Here is a 21300-nt window from a genome sequence, read left to right as displayed (position 1 = left end):
GAGCAAAAGATTACAACAGAAAATCTTTTTAAAAAACTCTTCTCTCGCTACATCTAAGCCCATCCTCTTAACAGACACCATAACATTTTCCGAGAACATGTTATGGTTATGAAGGATCAACGACTGATTGATTCCTTAGCTGTTTAGGTTCACCTAACTAAAGGGAACTCTAGGGAAATGCATGTTTTCAAGTACTTTGGTACCTCAGCATTTTTAGCCGACAACAACAACTCTGCCAGTACTCACTTCTCAGTGAAAATCACATTCCCTCCACTGCAGATGACAATGGATTCCCACATTACACTGTGCCTTAGTGAAATGCAAAATAAATGTTAGAAGAGTTGCTGCTGTTAAAACAAGGCTGTTAACCTCACTGAAACAGCACTTGTTCATTTTTGTTACTTATTAAACAGAATTGAAATCATTTTTTCTGCTAGAGTGAGAAAGGCAGACATTTAAAGTTCAGCCTCTTTTTCAAGCAATGTTATGCTAGATATCGACCTGTGGTCCACTCACGTGCTAAGCTTGGTGGGTGTATGTTCCCACCGCAAGACACACACACACAGACCCCCCGCAGACTCCTGGGCCAGGCTTCTGCCTTCCACCCCACACTGTGCAACACGTACGCTCCTTCGCATTTCGTGTTCCTTGCTTCCCATTACCCTAACCCTTCACCTCACCCTGATCACGTGCTAAAATCTGTAGCCATCTTGCTCAAAGACCAACACAAGATCTGCCTACAGCGCTCCTCAACCTTCCGCTCTGGACTGCGCAACGTGCCTCACTCCTTCCCATGCTGAGCTGAGCTCCCTATTCTGCATCATCCTAACGCCAGTCCTAAACCCAACCCACATGCAAAGCCTGGCAGGCAGGTGGAAGGCATGGCTGAGAGACAAACAGCAGGACTGCAGCTTCCCACACCAGCCCTCATCTTCCCACTGTGCCTTCTACAACTCAGGTCACTCCTGCACCTGCCGAGCCTCTGACTTCTTGTAGCCCTCACCATCCATTGAGGCCTTCAGCAGTCCGCATGGATTATGAAATCTTTCTGATTTCATAATCAGATTATCACTATGCCATCCTCAGAAGAAAAAGAGAGCATCTTCTGAAATTTACCTCGCTGTCTTTGGGGAAGAGAAAACCCCAAACCAACACACACAACATCATCATTTGGAAAGCAGTCTACAAGGCCTTGCAGGGCAACCCTTACCCACAGGTGCTGCAAGCCTAAAGACAGCAGAACAGAAGAGAGACAAGAGAGAACGTGCACCAAAAACTACTGTGATACCAGGCCCTTGGTTTCCAGCACGGGGCTTTGGCGGGGCTTTGATTTTTCCATCACTGTAAGTAGCTCTACTCAGAAAATAAACGTAAAAGGTGGTCAGACATCTAGATTGGGAAGGAGGGGGTGGGGGAAGGGAATTAAAAAAAAAAGAAGACAAAAGAAACCCCATCATTGCCACACTCCTCCCAGGGAAGACCTTGGGACTCTGACAACTGCCTGTAGCTCCCCACTTTCTGCTTGAGGAACACGCTTCATTGCCCTTAGGACCAGAAGGGCAGTGGGAGAGTGAGAATAAGAGCAGAGGAAAACAGGTAGAGAACAGGACTTGTGCTTTGAACCTGTATTCCTGAGACTCCTTCTGTAATAGCAGTAGTCTTGTAGTTTATCTTTCTTTAAGAACTGGACCTGGACTAATAACATTTCTTCCATTTGGATTCACATTTCAGTTATAGTAATAAGAAGAGTCCTGACTTCACATAGAAGGTCTGTTCCCTTTTTGCCCTTAACAGGAGTTTGAGCAGAAAAGATTTCTGTCCCACATAGCTCTTTCAGCAAGTTCTCGAGATGCATAATTTCCAAGGGCACACTTTTTTTGCCCTCTCTCATGCCCTATATACTTAAGGCAAGAAAGACCATAGCCACACCATCTTTAGAAAATCAGCACGCAAAGCTTCTCTTTTTCACTCCTTTCTGTTAAAAAGAGTTGAGAAGTTAATGGACAGATTTGCCCTTACATTGAAAGTTTTCAGGAGAGTATGAAAAACCTCTTTTGGAAAGGATTAGGCACCCAGCACACAAAACCAAACTAAGCTCAAAGTTCCGTGTTCAGCGACTCCTGAAATTTGCCAAGGCAAAAGGGGGAAGCCAGAAACCAAAACAGGCAGAGACACACACCTGACAAAGCAAACATGGAGACAATGGCAAGAAACAAACCTCACCAGTCACACTAACTGATGGGCTGTCAAGAATCCACAGGCTCCCCTTCCAGGAAGATCCAGCTGGACTTTGCAAGCTGCAAGACTGTCATCCAGGGGGCTTGTTTTACAAGGCAGGCCTTGTTTTCCTTAACTGTTTTCCTATTGCAGAAAGCAAAAGGAATGTATACCTCTCGCTAGGCATCCTTTTCAGCTTTGAAAGACAGAGACGTAGTTTGAACTAAAGTCACACCAGAGTTATATATTGGAGGGACAATACAAAAAGTGCTTCTTGCTTTTTTTAAAATGCTGAACGACTCATTTATTGTCTTGGAAAATGGCATTTTCAAAGGTCTGGAGCACTCAACAAAGTAGGAAGAATTAAAAAAAAAATAATCAAGGATATAGTCCGGCAATGGAAAAAGAAAGAGGTTAAGCTTTGCAGACTAAAAGGGGGAAGAACGCCTTTGGAAAACATCTAAACGTGTTCTGGTTGAATACAGCGGATCCTGTTAAGGCCGACGTGGAGTCTGACCTGCGAGGATCTTCTGAGAGCAAGGCAGATGACACAAGAGCCCGACGACAAAGCTAGTCTTAGCACAATTCTGCTCTGCAGCTGCATCTGAAGGGTAGAGGAGGCCGGCAGAAAAGGCTTTCTACATCATCATAGGCTGCCTTGCTGGGCTTTGCGAGCACCCCCTCCCAGCGCTCCTCCTTCCACGCTGAAGGACCCCGTATCACCCAGTCTGCCCAACTGCTGCCCTGAGCACCCCTGCACTGATAGGCAGCGCTGCCTCCCAAAATACGCTCACCCCTCAATTTCTCTCCCTTGCACACTCACACAGAATGAGCAAAGGCACTAGTGTGGAGATTCGGGAACTGACTGGCAATGGGTGTACGTGGCAGGGATGCAGCTTTCCCAAGTACTGCACTCTGCAGGAGAGGGAAACGCCCCAGTGCCACAGGTGAAAGGCTTACATGCTGCCAAGCCTCATTTTCAGAGATGAGTTTAACGAAAAACCAACGAGTTTTGTTTTCTGTCTTGTGACTCTCTTGACAAAACCCACCCATGACTCGCAAACAGGGGAACTGAATGCTCTTGGTTGTGAGAGCGTCCAGGTCACAGTCCCTCCCCAGCCAAAACCAGCACTTCCCACCTACTGCATCAGGACTAACCTGGGCTGGCCTTCAGTTGTGCTGCGCTGGTGGGAGACCCCCCTAAACAGCACTGATAGGGAGCTCCAGGGTCACATGAAATGCCAGATACATTAGTCCCACTCAGCCACTCGTTGCCGAGTAGAGATTAAAGAAAGAGTAGAAATTAAAGCCGAGTAGAGATTAAAGAAGAAAGAATAGGGGAGAGGAAAAAGAGGGAGGAAGAAGAAGAACGGCTACAGACAAATACATATGTTTGTTCTATTTTATTTTTTCCACCAAACCTTTTTGTTACGCTCAGGTATTTCTTTGCAGGTGTCTGTTCGCAATATAGATACCATTTGGAAAGGATGGAAAAGATGGTGGAGTTTGCAAGGAGCTAGTCTGAGGAGGGCAGTGCATGCCAGTGCCGGTGAAAATCTGCAACGTTCAAGCAGCCGGCTGGACATCCAAATTCACACCCTGTAAGACAGAAACGTAAGGCGGAAGGCAATCGTTTGTGGCACAGCCACAGCCTTCCTAGCTGAAGGCACAAGTGGCCATGGAGGTAGATGCCACACATACTGACGGTCCCAGCTGGCAGCAGGGATGCCATTACGTGCAGCCAGAGGGACCCCAGTCCTGCTTAACGCCTGTGTGGAGAAACGGAAGCTTTTGGACCAGAAGGCGTGGCACAGCTGTAAGCTCGGCACGCCTGAGGTTTCTGTGGTGGCCATGGAAATTCTGTGCCACGGAGGGTGCCAGGGAGAAAGCTGCATATGCAGAGCTGGAGACACTCCCTAGGAGTGTCTCTCTGGAGATGTCTCTAGGAGTGTCTCTCTGGTGTCTCCACTCTGGAGACACTCTCCTGGAGACACTCCCTAGGAGCATGTGTGTGCTCTGCTCCTGCCTCCGCCTCTTCGGGGAGCTGGAGGTGGCTTCTCTGAGCCATGGCCTTTCCTCCTTCACCTCTGGGCCAGGCACAGATAGAAGGAAAGAGCCCAAGCTCAGTGCTTTTCATCTGACGCCAGACCCAACAGACAGCAGGGTGGCCTGCCTCAGAAGCTCTGCCTGTTTCCCAGAAGGAGCACTGCCCAGAAGGGGCAGAAAAGCCTTCCTGTGGTCTGGGAGGTGGCCTGCTGAGGTCTGGAGCCCAAAGGCAAACTCACCACTTGCTCCATCCTTGCCTCTTAGCCCCGTGAGTTCCTCTGCCGGGGGGACGTAGCGAGACCTGGGCCGGCGCTGCAGAGACACAGCGTCTCGACCCAGCTCTCCCAGTGGCTTGGCAGCAACTGCCCCCCTGTGCCCTTTCCCATATGAGGAGCAAAAAGCTTGGCCTTCTCTGGGAAGCACTTTGAGATGGGTGGCTGAAGAGCCCCCCGCAAGGGCATCTCCACCCTTTTTGTCTTAGAAGGCTTGGGCTGTCGGGGATCTCAGTCCCGTCTGCTTTTGCATGGCAGGGTGGTTGCCGTGGAACTGCTAGAGGTCAACGTGAGGCAGTCCTTCTCTGCCATCCGTACGCTGATGGCCAGGGCCCTGGGCCTGCAGGACTGTGAACTGTGCAGTGACAGGCAGCGCATGCTGCAGACAAAGCTCCGAGGGACAATCGAAGAGAGCAGCTATTGCCTCCTCAATGACATTTTCCTTGTCGAGGTGAGAGCGAGAGGCCTCTCTGGCCCTGGAGAAGGCCTTCTCCTGAGCTTTTCTGGGTCAGACGTTGTGAGGGCGTGCTGCTGGGAGTGCCTTAGCTCAGGGGTGGGAATCGCGGGGGTCGTACCACACGTTTCCCATTCTGGGGCCCGGGGGGCTCCCTGTCTGTGTTGAGTTCATGTCCCACGCTGCATCCGGCAGTGGCCGGTGCCTTGTTCAGCGGGTGCTGAACAAGGTGGAAGTGGCATTGGAGAGAGGCTGTTGCTGACCTCGTGCTGAGGTCACCGCTATGTGAGCGGTCTGCTCCAGGCAGCCCAAGATTCCCGCAGCCTGAGAACCAGCTCTTCAGCCCACCCCCAAGCCCCAGCTCTGCCAGAGACCCTCAGCAGAGGGCCTCTGCTTTAGGCTGCAGGTGAAGGCCCCACCGTGGCCCTTTGCACTTGTGCTGGGGAGAGGTAAGGCGCTGAGGCCAGCAGAGGTGGTTTGCGCTGCGGTCTTGCTTGGTGGGTAGGTGTGTGCCTAGCCCCGGAGTGATGTTTCTCCCTGACTTGCTTTTCCGGCCAGTTTCCCGTTTCGGACGAGGTTCGCGAGATGTGCGAAACTCAAAGAAAAACGGAATTGCACACGACTTTGGCAAAAGTGCTAGAGAAGGTGAGCATTTCTCCTTCCTTCCTCCTGGGTCAGAGAAGGAAAACAAGCCTGCCGGCTGCGGGCTCTGTACCACAGCAGTGTGAGCGGGCGGGAGGACCACGCCTCTGGGTCATTGCCATTCAGGGCCTGAGAAACCCCCCACCCCCCACCTCCCCACCGCAGCCCCACAAACACACCCAATAACTTTCCTCCCATCAGGTGTGCCCTGGAGGAGAAACAATGTCTTCTGCATTCCCTTGCCCAAGCTCCCTCCTTCTGCAGGGCAAGTGATGTTAGGTGTGACCTTAAAGTCTCAAACAAATGAAGTCAGCGTCTAAGCAGGGAAGTGGTTGGGGAGAGACTTCAGAGCATCCTCTCAAGAGACAGAGGCTAAATCTCCTCCCCTGGAAGACACTGGAGAAGCCACTGGATTCCCCTCAGAACAACCTGCTTTTTTTTCAGACCATTGGAGGAGAATTTGGCATATTTGTCATCGACAATGCCCATTTCATCGACTCTGCCTCCTGGAGTATCATGTCACCCGTGCTCCGAAACGTCTCCCTCTTCATGGTCGTGAGCTTAGCTCCGGGCTACGCAAGAACAGAGAGCTTTTGGAAAGCCGCAGCAGGCAGCACAAGGTCCCAGAAAATCACCTGTCTTCATCTGGACAAGCTGAAACCTTCAGCTGTGGTGCAGAAAGCCTGCCAGGACCTTGGAGTGGACACCATCTCCAGGGATCTAGCAAGGTAAGTTGGAGGCAGGGGAGCTCTTCCTGAGGGCTTGAACCTATGGAAGGGAACATGGAAGGGAACCAGCCCCCCGGGAAAGGGAGCACAGGGCCGCTAGAAGCATCAGTGACTCTAGCGAGTACTGGACGTGGGTTGCTTGTTACGCCTCACCCTGGCAGGCGTGAGCTGAGAGTGGGCAACTGCCTAGAGATGGAGCGTGGGAAGTGTCCGCCCTTCGCTGTTGCACAGGGAAGAAGGGAGGAAGAGTCCCGAGCCCAAGCGTGGCTGGGGTGTGAAAAGGCCTTGGTCTAGGTGGCCAGGCTGTGGGGGAGATTCCCTGGGGCAGAGGTCTGCCCTGCTGCCAGAGAGGGTCGAGGCTCCTGAGGAGAGGAAAGGCAGGGCTCGCTGCTCTGTGCTTTGGGCATTGACCACAATTCTTTTCCCATGGACTTCAGCGAAGGCTGGAGGTTCAGGGGGGCCCAAAAGCCCAAGCCAGCGGGAGGACCATCCCTTTCAAAAGTGAGGTGTAGCTCTGGCGAAGATGCTGGCTACCCTGATATGCCCGAGTGGCTCGCCGCCCACCTGAACCATGTTTCACCTTACTTTCCCTGTGCTGGCCACTGCCGGGTCTGCTCCTGTCCAGGTTCCTGATCCAAAGGAGCTCGGGGATCCCATATTACTGCGAGGAGCTGCTGCGCTGCCTTCGTTGCAACAACATGCTCTTGTTCCGCACCCGGAGGCACGGTGAAAAAGTAGAGGACAACTGGGAGAGCCTGATCAGTAAGCACCTTTGCTGCTGACTAGCGAGTTGCTGTGGCGCATTCTCCACAGCACAGTCTTGCGCCGTCATTCCCCCATGGATCTGGGCAGAGTCAGATCCTGCAGCAGTGCAGGACTTGGTCTGGCGGAGGTGTGGGCTCCTGCATGCCTTGTTTTGGGCCAGCCAAAGCAGGGGCTAGCGAGTTCTGGTGGCTTGGAGAGGCCTAAATTCTTAGGGTGGGGGGTGGGGGGCTAAAACACAGGGGAAATCGTTCCGAAGCACGTGTGTTTCTTAGGCATTCTGATGGGCGCGTAATTTACCTTGGCCAAACACCGGCTCACTTGAGAACAAACCCCAGCTTGAGGGGAGGGACGGGCCTGGGAAACTTGAATCCAAAACCATAAATCTCCACAAGGGTGCTGGTAACGGAAGAAAACGGTGGTAATGCCACCGAGAGGGCAATGCCAGCCAGAGTGCCGTGGCCTTGGGAACAGCCAGGACTGACGCTACATTTTGCATGATCAGCGGCAACTTCCCTGGCTGTGGAGGTAGCACTGGCAAAGGCAGCAGTGCTGCTGCTTTCTGTCCCGGGGCGTTCAGTCGCCCCCTGGGAAGTCTGGAAGCTTTGACTGTTTGGGAAAGCTGGTCTGAAGGCAGAACGTCTTGGGGAGGGCTATGCAAAGAAACGCTTGCAGTGGGAACTGTTTTGCTCTGCTTCATGGCCACGTGATTAAGCGCAGGCAGGTCAGGGTGCCCGCACTGGCCCACGTAAGGTGGGACTTGTCCCATCTCAGGTGAATTTTGAAAGGTTTGCAAGCTGCAAGTCACTTTGCAAATGGCCTTATTTGTGCTCTCCTGCTCCACCCAGCTTCTGCAGTCGAGGCTTCACCCCTGGCAGCAACCTCGAGCTCGGGCGCGGGGAATGAGGGCAGGGTCTGCTTCATCAGACCAGATGCGAACCTGGAGAGCGCCGTGCTGCCTGCCACCTTGAAAGGTGAGGGGCCGAGCGCCGCTCTGCCGGCTCGCGGCTGTGCTGGGGCCCCTTCCCGGGGCATCGGCTAGAGGGAGGCTGGTCATCTGCGTGCTGCAGAGTCACCCTCTCAGCTTGGGGGCTCTGCTGGGAAGTGGCTCCGGTCCAACTAGAAACAGGCCTGGGGCTGCGGGCAGCCTACTGGGCATGGACCAGCTGTGAGCCTGCTGGCTGCTTTCCAGCAGCAGGTAGGCGAGAAAAGGTTCTTGGTGCAACAGTAGAATGACTCCCTTTTCTCACCGAAACAAATCCGCTGCTGGGAAAAATCTTTGACTTGCCTCTGATTCAACTTTGAACAGGGCTTCTACCTCGCTATTCTAAGTTCCCCAGCTAACGCTGGTCTCAAGGCACTTAATCCAAACCAAATCCTTTTTTTTTTCTGTGGCTTGGCACGGAAATCCCCCCGAAGCCAGGGGACCTGGATGGGGGAACCGTCAATGAGTGTCCCTCCTCTCTAGCCAGAGCCATTTGTATGAGCCCTGAAGAAACGTCATGCCAAAGCATGCCTGCTATGAAGTTGCTTTGTCCAAAAAAACAAAAAGGAAGAAGACCACAAGAAAGGAATAGTTTCATCTGGCCAAGTTAAGACAACCGTTGTGGGGAGCTCTGAGTCCGCCTCTGAGCTGCAGTGGGGAAAGTTCTCTGTCCTCTGTGTGCACGGTTGGGCCAAAACCTACTCCAGATCTGGTAGGGCGTATCATGGGATGCATGAACCTGCTGGATCCTGCCCTGCTCAGCCTTGGTGGGGGGGCGTTTGTTTGAGCGTCTCGCTTTTCCGCAGGCCTTGTGGCCTACGATTCCAACAGGAGCGGAGCCACTCTGAAGATGCCTCCCCTGGGTTGCGATTGCCCAGCAGGTGCAGTCCCAAGGAGAGGAGGCCAAAGCCTACCCCATTTCATGTGTTGAAACTTTCCAGCCTGTCCAGCCTGAGCATGGGGAACAGGCAAGAGAGAGATGTGGTGCTTCTTTTTGACAGAGATTGTGCTGGCTCAGCTGGACCGGATCAAGCTGCTGAAGCAGATGGTTTTGAAGTTTGCAGCTGTCATCGGGCCAGTGTTTACCACCCAGCTGCTGTCACACATCCTTCCCGCTGGCATCAGGCACAAGATGAATTGCTTGTTGGACATGCTGGTGAGGGACAACATCCTTAAGTGGCTGAAAAACCCAGAGGTGCCAGAAGATGTCCAAGGTCCTCCCAAGGGGCCAGCCACCTCTCTGCAGGCAGAGAGCGGTAAGTGGTAGCAGTAAGGTGGACAAGGGAGCTCCCAGCTGTGTCCCGGCGGGGCTCCCCAGGGCATGGTGCGCTTCCCCCTGGTGATGGGTGGCGGGAGCTCAGGCAGGCACGGCCGTTTGGGATGGGTTGTTCAGAGATCTTACAAGTCACTCTCAAAGCACAACAGCTTTGCGCTGGAGGGAAGTTCCCACCAGCCATCCCAAGTGCCTCTGCTCCCCTGCCTCCAAGCGCTGCTCGTAGCGCAGGTGTGGGAGGACATGTGGAATCCCTGACATCCTCTCCCAGCTGCCTGCAGCATCCAGATCAAAGATGCCCTCCAGAGTGCCCCGGGGCCTTCAAAAGGCTTTTATTCAGCTTTGATTCCCCTGTGGCACAGCAGGGGAAGCTCAGGAGGCTGGGGACTGCCTTGCCAGGAGCGGGGAGAAAGCACTGGCCAGGGCTTGCTTCGGCTGGCGGCACTATCCCTAGCTCCTGCTTGGAGCGCAGCTGAGCACTGTGTCCCCAGGGCTGTGCTAGCGTCAGCAAGGCAAGCCGGGCCCTTTTGCCCCGTGCTGCAAGGCTTGGTGTGCAGCAGCGCTGGTTCGCCGCCAAGGATGCGCACCAAGGCATGACTTTTGTGCCCCGGCTGGGATGGCCCTGAGCCCTGGTCCCAGCTTGGGCTGATGCCAAAGCCCTTTGCCTTGCAGGTGTGGGGCGTCCCTCTCCGAGCAAGAAGACCGTGGAGCGGCAGTCTGGCGTCCTGGCCTTCTGTGTTCTGCTGCTGCAGGAGGCTGCCTATGAGCTGTGGCCCGAGAGTCAGCGGGTCGCCTTGCACCGCAAGTGTGCCGCTTTCCTGGAGCGGTACGCACACAAATGCAAGAGCTGCAGCCAAGGGGACTTTGTTGCCTTCCACCGCTTCGCCGTCCCCAGCACCCAGGACGGAGGGAGCTGTCAGGCCCCTGCTGACCAGGACGACTCGCGCAGCTGGGAGGCCTTGGTGCTCGCAGGAGAAGAGCTGAAGAGGGATAGGACCCACGCCGCTGAGGGTATGCTGTGCACCATGCTCCGCAGCCCGGGCTCTCCAGGAGGCCAGGGGTGTGTGCTGGGGATCGGGTGGGAGTAGATCTGCTAGGGATGAGCCCGGGAGGTGAGGACGACCACTGCAGACTTTCCTCAGTGTGTTGGGACTCTTGCAAGGATCCTTGCAAGCCCACTGGGAAAGGGAGAGCAGCTCTTAGCCCGGGGTATGTGAGGAGGTATCTAACCCCCTGTTTCCTTTCCAGATGCTGCAGATGCTCTGCAGCAGCAGCAGCAGGCTTTCATGGAGGAGGATTTTGGGTGAGCAGACAAGGTTTTGATTATTTTTGAAGCCAGTGAGTTCCAGGTCTCCAGAGGAGCAAAGGAAGCACCGGCATTTGGCTGCCGGTTGTGACGCTAGCTTAGGGCTTTCTGTGGGGTGGGAGCTGGGAGGAGATGGCCATGGAGTTAAGAGAGTGCTTGAGGAAGCCCGTGGGCTCAGAGGGATGGTCACACTACACTGGCGAGCCCTTGCTTTCCAGTTCCTACAGAGTAGCGCTGCAAAAGCTGCAGGGGAAAAGCCGCCACAGGGACTCGGGTGGTTTGCCTGTGGGAGGTGACAGAAAGCCCAGCTTGTCTTTTTCTTCCTACCTACAAAGCACCTGTTTGAGTCCTGCCTGCCCGTGGCCTCGTGCTCTGCTTTGAACAAAGGGCTTCTGATGCAGTCTCTGTGGGGAGAAAGACCAGGATAGGTGACGCCCGTGTATTCTTTGCTCTCTTCTTCCCCTGGGAACTGTCCTCTGACTAGTGTGGCATGGCGGTTTCTGGCAAGGAGCGAACAGACAACTGAGCTGCCCAGCAAGACCGACGGGAAGCACAACGGCGCACGCTCATGTGAATGCAAAGCCATCGTGGAATCGGTGCTTGTGCCTTTGGCTCGCCACTACACGGCAATGGGCGATGCTGCCAGCGCCTTTTACTACCTTCTGGAGTGTGCGGCTGCCTACCTGCATGTCTCCAACAGCTACATGGTGAGTTGCCCTGCTTGCCAGCACCCACTGTGCACGGAGTCCTCTCAGTCGCCTGGCTCTGGGCAGGACAACTTCCCCGTTGCAATAGGGCATGCCTTCGCGGGGTCTCGGAAGGGAAACGTTGGGGTCAGATGCTGACTTTTTCCTCCGGTTTGCCTCTTCTGCGGCAAGAGACACAGGGCACTGTGCCCTTAGCACGAGGGGCGTTAGGAGGGAGGCGGTCTGAAGGATGACTGGTGCCTGTGCTCTGAGCCAGCGTGACTGTGTTTGAGCAGGCAGCACCAGGGGGAAGAGACAGGCCCTCTTCAGACAGATGCCAGAGGCAACGGGGGAGGACGAGGCTGGCCATGGGCTCTGCACCCACGCTCACCTGCTCTCTGTGTGCTTGCGCAAAGGCTCTCGTGAAGCTGAACGAAGCAGAGGTCCTGAGGAACTCGGTGGAGGAGAAAGCGAATGTGATAGCCCGCTTTGAAGAGGCCACCTTCTTCAGCCTCAAAGGGGAGGTAAAGAGACGGGGAGGTCTGGAGGGATCTCCTGGGGGATGGAGCTGGATGCCTTCCCCAGTTGCAGAGGACATCGCTGGCATGTCCAGCCGCTGGCAGATTCCTGCAGTCTCTTAGGCAACTAGTCCATATCGGGATGTTTCCCTTTTCCTGTGCAGGTCTGCTGTCATCTGGGACGCATGAAGCTGGCAAAGAAAATGATCAGGGAGGCTTTGAGCCTGCTCAAAAGGCAGTTCCCCCGGACCTCCGTTGGAGCCTTTGTGGAGTCTCAGGCGGAAGAGTTGCAGTGTGCCGCTTATGTTGCCAGAAGAGCATCCTCCCTTCCGCAGGAGGCCCGGTAAGAAGCAGAACTGAGAACCCAGGGGAGGAAGAGCCATTTCCTACCTCATCCCAGGCATCCGGGCCCAGACCTGCCTACACTTGAGGCCACACCTAACCTGGCGCATAGGCCTCAGCAGGACCGAGGCATTAAGGAGCGATGTGCGGGTAGAACAGGGAACGGCAGAGCCCCACACTGTCCCCCTCCCTCCCTCCCTCCCTCCCTCCCTCCCCGTGCAGCCCTGGGAACAAAGCACGCCTTTGGGTAAAAAGCAGCTTGCAGCTGGGGATGTGTCTCTAGCACGTGTTGGCTGCGGCAGGGGGTTGGTGGTAGCTGGGAGCAGAGAGCTGTAAACAGGGAGTGGAGGCTGAAGAGGGGCAGGGGTCTGGAGGCAGGACCAGAAGGACATGGGGAAGGAGCAGGAGGTGGAGGTGAGGTGTGAGAATGAGGAAGCTCAGAGGGCGATACCCCTTTTCCTGCCGGTTCCCGGCTTTGCTTGGCTCCCCTGGGGCTGTACTGCCAACACGCCCTCTCGAGCGGTCAGCTTCCCCCGGCAGCACTTCTTTGTTTGCCCCCTTCCGCTCCGGCAGCCCTCCCTCCATCAGCTCCCTTTCCTCCGAGGAGGTGTAACTGGCTTGTCTGCCGCCCTGCTTTCCCCTGGCCCTGTCCGATTTCACACTGTACAGCCAGAGCCTCTGGGCCCAGCAGTTTCTCTTGTGTGGCAGGAAGAAGAGGCTAGCCTGGCTGCTGCGGCAGAGCTGCTGCCTTTCCTTACTGGAGCACCTCTTCAGCCTGGAAGGTACTTCCAGCGGACGGATGTTCTCCCGCCTGGCAGCGCGCATGAAGGCCAACACGGACAGGGCAGCGGACTGCTATCAGGCAGCAGAGTCCCGCCACAGATAGACCTAAAACAGAAGGGTGGAAATGAAGTTATCTAATTAAACATCTCTTTATTATGACCTCTGTTGTCGAGCCTTTCTTTCTGAGGCACGGAAAGATACACTATCTTATTGTTTCTCTTGAGGGCTACTGTTGCTCCATCAGCAATGGCTACAGCTCTCTCGCAGACCCTGGTGCAAACACACGATTGAAGACACTTCTGATTTCGGGTCACATTAAAAGCAGAGGCCCTCTAAAACCCTAGCCCTCTCTGTTGCTCTTGTTCCTCACCACCCACGGATGGTCAGCCGGCTACTGCTGCTCCCTATCTTTCCCCAGCTAAAGGGGAGCAGAAACCTGTTTAAAAAGGCACGGGTGACAGGCAAAGCCCCAGATGCCCAGGGGACTTTGGACAGCTATCTCCAAAGCTTTTGCCTTGTCTGAACCCGTCAGGGGACTCAAAACAACACACCCTTCTGCCTAGCATTGCCCCCAAGTCAGCATCTGCAGCAAAACTCTACAAACCATTATGGTGTATAAGCAGCGCTGCAGACACTGGGGAAAAATGGGGGGACTCGGCACGCAGGTAGGTCATACGTCCGCTCCTCCTTCCCTTCCAGCTGGCAGCACTCCTTCTAGCAGCAGAACTCCTTAGGCTCCTCCCCTCTGCCTGCCTACCAATGGCTTTGCCATGAGAAGGGTTTGCGTCTGGAGGTTATCTTCTGCGCTTCGCACGCAGGCACCTGGCAGACTTCAAAACTGTGGGCATAGCTACAGGTGTGCTGGCTGAGATGGGCAGGAGCTCACTGGCGAAATGCAGCTCAGTTAGGGACCTGCAGAATGGCAGGGGCTTCATTCAAGGAGCTTCCAGTCACCTGCAGGAGCTCTGCATATGCAGCTTTCTCCCTGGCACCCTCCGTGGCACAGAATTTCCATGGCCACCACAGAAACCTCAGGCGTGCCGAGCTTACAGCTGTGCCACGCCTTCTGGTCCAAAAGCTTCCGTTTCTCCACACAGGCGTTAAGCAGGACTGGGGTCCCTCTGGCTGCACGTAATGGCATCCCTGCTGCCAGCTGGGACCGTCAGTATGTGTGGCATCTACCTCCATGGCCACTTGTGCCTTCAGCTAGGAAGGCTGTGGCTGTGCCACAAACGATTGCCTTCCGCCTTACGTTTCTGTCTTACAGGGTGTGAATTTGGATGTCCAGCCGGCTGCTTGAACGTTGCAGATTTTCACCGGCACTGGCATGCACTGCCCTCCTCAGACTAGCTCCTTGCAAACTCCACCATCTTTTCCATCCTTTCCAAATGGTATCTATATTGCGAACAGACACCTGCAAAGAAATACCTGAGCGTAACAAAAAGGTTTGGTGGAAAAAATAAAATAGAACAAACATATGTATTTGTCTGTAGCCGTTCTTCTTCTTCCTCCCTCTTTTTCCTCTCCCCTATTCTTTCTTCTTTAATCTCTACTCGGCTTTAATTTCTACTCTTTCTTTAATCTCTACTCGGCAACGAGTGGCTGAGTGGGACTAATGTATCTGGCATTTCATGTGACCCTGGAGCTCCCTATCAGTGCTGTTTAGGGGGGTCTCCCACCAGCGCAGCACAACTGAAGGCCAGCCCAGGTTAGTCCTGATGCAGTAGGTGGGAAGTGCTGGTTTTGGCTGGGGAGGGACTGTGACCTGGACGCTCTCACAACCAAGAGCATTCAGTTCCCCTGTTTGCGAGTCATGGGTGGGTTTTGTCAAGAGAGTCACAAGACAGAAAACAAAACTCGTTGGTTTTTCGTTAAACTCATCTCTGAAAATGAGGCTTGGCAGCATGTAAGCCTTTCACCTGTGGCACTGGGGCGTTTCCCTCTCCTGCAGAGTGCAGTACTTGGGAAAGCTGCATCCCTGCCACGTACACCCATTGCCAGTCAGTTCCCGAATCTCCACACTAGTGCCTTTGCTCATTCTGTGTGAGTGTGCAAGGGAGAGAAATTGAGGGGTGAGCGTATTTTGGGAGGCAGCGCTGCCTATCAGTGCAGGGGTGCTCAGGGCAGCAGTTGGGCAGACTGGGTGATACGGGGTCCTTCAGCGTGGAAGGAGGAGCGCTGGGAGGGGGTGCTCGCAAAGCCCAGCAAGGCAGCCTATGATGATGTAGAAAGCCTTTTCTGCCGGCCTCCTCTACCCTTCAGATGCAGCTGCAGAGCAGAATTGTGCTAAGACTAGCTTTGTCGTCGGGCTCTTGTGTCATCTGCCTTGCTCTCAGAAGATCCTCGCAGGTCAGACTCCACGTCGGCCTTAACAGGATCCGCTGTATTCAACCAGAACACGTTTAGATGTTTTCCAAAGGCGTTCTTCCCCCTTTTAGTCTGCAAAGCTTAACCTCTTTCTTTTTCCATTGCCGGACTATATCCTTGATTATTTTTTTTTTAATTCTTCCTACTTTGTTGAGTGCTCCAGACCTTTGAAAATGCCATTTTCCAAGACAATAAATGAGTCGTTCAGCATTTTAAAAAAAGCAAGAAGCACTTTTTGTATTGTCCCTCCAATATATAACTCTGGTGTGACTTTAGTTCAAACTACGTCTCTGTCTTTCAAAGCTGAAAAGGATGCCTAGCGAGAGGTATACATTCCTTTTGCTTTCTGCAATAGGAAAACAGTTAAGGAAAACAAGGCCTGCCTTGTAAAACAAGCCCCCTGGATGACAGTCTTGCAGCTTGCAAAGTCCAGCTGGATCTTCCTGGAAGGGGAGCCTGTGGATTCTTGACAGCCCATCAGTTAGTGTGACTGGTGAGGTTTGTTTCTTGCCATTGTCTCCATGTTTGCTTTGTCAGGTGTGTGTCTCTGCCTGTTTTGGTTTCTGGCTTCCCCCTTTTGCCTTGGCAAATTTCAGGAGTCGCTGAACACGGAACTTTGAGCTTAGTTTGGTTTTGTGTGCTGGGTGCCTAATCCTTTCCAAAAGAGGTTTTTCATACTCTCCTGAAAACTTTCAATGTAAGGGCAAATCTGTCCATTAACTTCTCAACTCTTTTTAACAGAAAGGAGTGAAAAAGAGAAGCTTTGCGTGCTGATTTTCTAAAGATGGTGTGGCTATGGTCTTTCTTGCCTTAAGTATATAGGGCATGAGAGAGGGCAAAAAAAGTGTGCCCTTGGAAATTATGCATCTCGAGAACTTGCTGAAAGAGCTATGTGGGACAGAAATCTTTTCTGCTCAAACTCCTGTTAAGGGCAAAAAGGGAACAGACCTTCTATGTGAAGTCAGGACTCTTCTTATTACTATAACTGAAATGTGAATCCAAATGGAAGAAATGTTATTAGTCCAGGTCCAGTTCTTAAAGAAAGATAAACTACAAGACTACTGCTATTACAGAAGGAGTCTCAGGAATACAGGTTCAAAGCACAAGTCCTGTTCTCTACCTGTTTTCCTCTGCTCTTATTCTCACTCTCCCACTGCCCTTCTGGTCCTAAGGGCAATGAAGCATGTTCCTCAAGCAGAAAGTGGGGAGCTACAGGCAGTTGTCAGAGTCCCAAGGTCTTCCCTGGGAGGAGTGTGGCAATGATGGGGTTTCTTTTGTCTTCTTTTTTTTTTAATTCCCTTCCCCCACCCCCTCCTTCCCAATCTAGATGTCTGACCACCTTTTACGTTTATTTTCTGAGTAGAGCTACTTACAGTGATGGAAAAATCAAAGCCCCGCCAAAGCCCCGTGCTGGAAACCAAGGGCCTGGTATCACAGTAGTTTTTGGTGCACGTTCTCTCTTGTCTCTCTTCTGTTCTGCTGTCTTTAGGCTTGCAGCACCTGTGGGTAAGGGTTGCCCTGCAAGGCCTTGTAGACTGCTTTCCAAATGATGATGTTGTGTGTGTTGGTTTGGGGTTTTCTCTTCCCCAAAGACAGCGAGGTAAATTTCAGAAGATGCTCTCTTTTTCTTCTGAGGATGGCATAGTGATAATCTGATTATGAAATCAGAAAGATTTCATAATCCATGCGGACTGCTGAAGGCCTCAATGGATGGTGAGGGCTACAAGAAGTCAGAGGCTCGGCAGGTGCAGGAGTGACCTGAGTTGTAGAAGGCACAGTGGGAAGATGAGGGCTGGTGTGGGAAGCTGCAGTCCTGCTGTTTGTCTCTCAGCCATGCCTTCCACCTGCCTGCCAGGCTTTGCATGTGGGTTGGGTTTAGGACTGGCGTTAGGATGATGCAGAATAGGGAGCTCAGCTCAGCATGGGAAGGAGTGAGGCACGTTGCGCAGTCCAGAGCGGAAGGTTGAGGAGCGCTGTAGGCAGATCTTGTGTTGGTCTTTGAGCAAGATGGCTACAGATTTTAGCACGTGATCAGGGTGAGGTGAAGGGTTAGGGTAATGGGAAGCAAGGAACACGAAATGCGAAGGAGCGTACGTGTTGCACAGTGTGGGGTGGAAGGCAGAAGCCTGGCCCAGGAGTCTGCGGGGGGTCTGTGTGTGTGTGTCTTGCGGTGGGAACATACACCCACCAAGCTTAGCACGTGAGTGGACCACAGGTCGATATCTAGCATAACATTGCTTGAAAAAGAGGCTGAACTTTAAATGTCTGCCTTTCTCACTCTAGCAGAAAAAATGATTTCAATTCTGTTTAATAAGTAACAAAAATGAACAAGTGCTGTTTCAGTGAGGTTAACAGCCTTGTTTTAACAGCAGCAACTCTTCTAACATTTATTTTGCATTTCACTAAGGCACAGTGTAATGTGGGAATCCATTGTCATCTGCAGTGGAGGGAATGTGATTTTCACTGAGAAGTGAGTACTGGCAGAGTTGTTGTTGTCGGCTAAAAATGCTGAGGTACCAAAGTACTTGAAAACATGCATTTCCCTAGAGTTCCCTTTAGTTAGGTGAACCTAAACAGCTAAGGAATCAATCAGTCGTTGATCCTTCATAACCATAACATGTTCTCGGAAAATGTTATGGTGTCTGTTAAGAGGATGGGCTTAGATGTAGCGAGAGAAGAGTTTTTTAAAAAGATTTTCTGTTGTAATCTTTTGCTCTGTAGGTCTAAGACCTTTTTTACACTGCAAATACCAGGAGGAAAGCTTTAAAACAAAAATCCAAGGGAAGATTATGCAAAAGTACTGGAAGCTACCCAGCTAGCAGGTCAAGTGAAATAAGAGGCTTCATTTTTTCCTAGTGCCATGGAGAGCATTGGGGTTTCTCAGAGTGCCCAGCGTTGGTGTGGTGGTGTTTTTTGGAGGTTTGTCAGTCTTTTTTAGTGTAGTGTCGGATGACGGTGCAATTTAAAGCAGAGGAGAAGCAGTGCAGTCAGTCAATTACTATTATCGGTAAGAATTCCAGCAAAGAAATGGTGATTGACTTGAATGAGTGAACTCTCCATGAGCTGGGGCTGAACAGAATCCGAGGGAAGACTACGCAAGAGCATTGAGATGTGGCTGCAGATGAAAAAGCTGAGTGGCAATTTTGCCTTCTCCAAGAAAAAAATCACTTTAGGTGCCAGATGCAGCATTCCCTTGCTGGGTGCCTTTGTTGCATCTTTTGCCACGTGCAGAGGCTTTGCAAGCAGGGTGTGTGCAATTTCACCAAAAAACCCGCTTTACACAAAAGATGGCAAAGAGTAGCAAGGCACTATGTGAGGTGTTAGCATGCTCCCTGACGGAGATACTTCAGAGCCTTTGCTGGCCAGGCAGGCTTCAGCCAGGGTGTGAAGGGTGGGGGTCCGCTGCCCCATGCACTGGGCTGATCTGGAGTCTTGCCGAGTCACTGTCCTCCAGCTCGTTGATTTTTCCCATTAGGATTTTTGCAGCTTTTAATGTTGATTTTCTCCTCCTGAAGTCTTGAGTTCCTCACTACGCGGGCTACAACAATCCAACCTCTCCCTCTGCATTTTCCCGTTCTCGCCTTGCAACTTTTGCCCTTCCTCTTTTCTCCCCCATCCCACTGGGAAGGGGGAGTGAGCGAGGGTGTGGGGCTGAGCTGACTACCCAGGGTAATCCACAACACTAACAAAGACCAAAACTGTTCAGCCATTAATTAGCTGATGAGCTGTTAAGAACCTACAGGTGCAGGCTTGAGGAGGGCCAGCCTGGTCTTTGTAGCTGGAACAAGAGGACAAGAGGAAAGGGCCTCAAGGCGCGCCAGGGGAGGTGTACATTGGATATTAGGAAAAATTTCTTCCCTGGAAGGGTTCTCAAGCACTGGAACAGGCTGCCCAGGGAAGTGGTTGAGTCCCCATCCCTGGAGGTATTTAAAAGACGTGTAGATGTGGCACTTAGGGACATGGCTTAGTGGTGGACTTGGCAGTGTTGGGTTTACGGTTGGACTCAATGATCTCAAAGGTCTTTTCCAACCTAAATGATTCCGTTCTATTCTATGAGGATTATGGAGAGTTGGGGGTGGCCTGTGGGACCACGCACATCTGGGCAGGGGTGTTAGATGGACGGAGGGCCCACGCTGACGTTTGAGGGATCCGTGAAGGTGGGCGTGCTTGTGAATCGCGAGAGCGATACCACGTGTGTTTTCACCAGTGAGCTTCAGTCCTTTTCAGCCCGAGAGGAGGAGTGGGACTTGACTGTCTCCAGTTATCTTTTATGCAAGATGCGGTAGTCTTATACATGGGTGTTGTTCAAGGCAATGCTCTGCTTGTGGCAATGTGTGGGGCTGGCTGTACGAGTGTCTCCTGTATGCCTGTGTATGTGTGTGTGTGTGTGTGTGTGTGTGTGTGTGTGTGTGTACCCCTCTGTGGGGTACCCACTCAGGCGTCCTACTGGCCGAGCCTGCAAAGGGGAAAGCAGCAGCCCCATCCATTGGCCTGGGACAGAGAGTCCTCAGGGTGCGTCAGGATGGGCTCCAGTGGCTGCAGAGCAGGAATCCTGGGGTGCCTGAGTCTGGTGGAGGCAGCAGCTTTCGACATCATTTAACACGTGTCCTTTACAGGAACTTCCCAAGATTGGGAGACATATTGTGACAAACAACAGCAGGACTGAAGACGAGGACCTCCACCAATTGCCAGTGAAAACTCTGGCCTGGCAAGTGCAAGCCAGCGTGGATTCGTCTTTCCTAAATTTTGCCATGTGAAAGTTTGCTTTTGAGGTTAGATTTTTTTTGTTTTTCCCCCAGTCAGTGGAGGTAGACTTCTCCTGCACTGACGGGAAAGAACGAGGCACTTCATTTCAGAGTTCTGCTTCTTAGGTTAACGTACGGTCATGTAACATCCTTTTCTAGAGCCTTGCCCTGTGGTAGGATCACGCTATAAAAATAGCAATAGGGTGGGCTATGAGTCACCCTCTCATTATCCTGTCAATGTTAGATAGAAATAGGTCTCCCGAAGGAATACCTAAAAAAATATTACCATGTTTCACGAGCAAAGAACAAAAGAGAATCCAGAGAAGAGCTGGTATCTTCTGGAAGTCTACCTCGAGCTGTCCACGTTTGGAGGGAGAGAGAGGAATGTGTGTGCGACTGCAAGCATCCTTCTGCACGGGTATGGCAAACTGACGTCATGCTCGGATTTCTGTGTAGACCTTGGCAAGGATGTTCAGAAGAAAAAGAACCGGAACAAGAAGAAACAGAAAACAAACTAAGTGCGACCACCTGGGCTTAGGCCTGTGATCTGAACTGAGGGCCGTTTCATAAGTAGACAGCAAGCTGACGTGTAACACAGTCAATACACCTGTTCGTCAGCAGACGGTGAAGGAGAGCCCGTACGGGAGTATAGGCACAGCCAGTTTCCACCTGCGGTCTTAGCAGGGGCAGTCTTAGCCCATCAGGACAAACAGGACGAACCCAGACCTGCCCTTTGCAACTGCAGTGAGATTTGAAAGGGTTTTGAAGGCAAAGAGATGTAAAACAAGGAAACATTCACGTGACTTATTTCTTCTAAGGAATGGATTTATTGATCCTTTTGGCATTTTCCATATCTATGGGATAACAGAAAACAAAAGTCAGTGGGGCCACCCTTTTCCTGGCAGAGATTAAGGTCTGAATCGTGGAAGAAGCAGAGACCAACAAAACCCTTGGTTAGGGAGGCTTGACCCCTCCGCTGTCCTCTCTGGCGTGCCCCTTCGCGGACGCTGGGGGAGCACTGCAGGTCTGCCGGACTACAGGAGCAAGTCAAACACATGCGGTAGCAGGTAGCAAGTCAGCGCAGCAGGTTTATAGTCTCCTTTCGTGGTCTGCCATCTCCAGCGTTTTCTCACTTTGTTACACTGTAAGTTTAACCTCAGGGTTAAACTCGCTT

The 21300-nt window shown here is 52.4% G+C and overlaps 1 protein-coding gene across 1 annotated transcript; it reads left to right on the top strand.

The window, feature by feature from the left end:
- The first annotated feature begins 4222 nt into the window (after positions 1–4222).
- Positions 4223–14364, top strand: LOC142418828 (adenylate cyclase type 10-like). Its single transcript, XM_075521208.1, has 15 exons — positions 4223–4455; positions 4794–4986; positions 5548–5634; positions 6076–6359; positions 6985–7121; positions 7979–8095; positions 9108–9362; positions 10052–10397; positions 11170–11392; positions 11788–11895; positions 12054–12232; positions 12940–13101; positions 13578–13679; positions 13833–13963; positions 14282–14364. Exons 1-15 carry the CDS (start codon positions 4223–4225, stop codon positions 14362–14364), a joined length of 2640 nt encoding a protein of 879 aa, XP_075377323.1.
- The last annotated feature ends 6936 nt before the right edge of the window (positions 14365–21300 follow it).

The sequence above is a fragment of the Mycteria americana genome, chromosome 19 (assembly GCF_035582795.1).
Source record: "Mycteria americana isolate JAX WOST 10 ecotype Jacksonville Zoo and Gardens chromosome 19, USCA_MyAme_1.0, whole genome shotgun sequence".
NCBI lineage: Eukaryota > Metazoa > Chordata > Aves > Ciconiiformes > Ciconiidae > Mycteria > Mycteria americana.
Note: the sequence above shows the minus strand (reverse complement) of the source record. Positions and strands in the feature narration are given on the sequence as shown.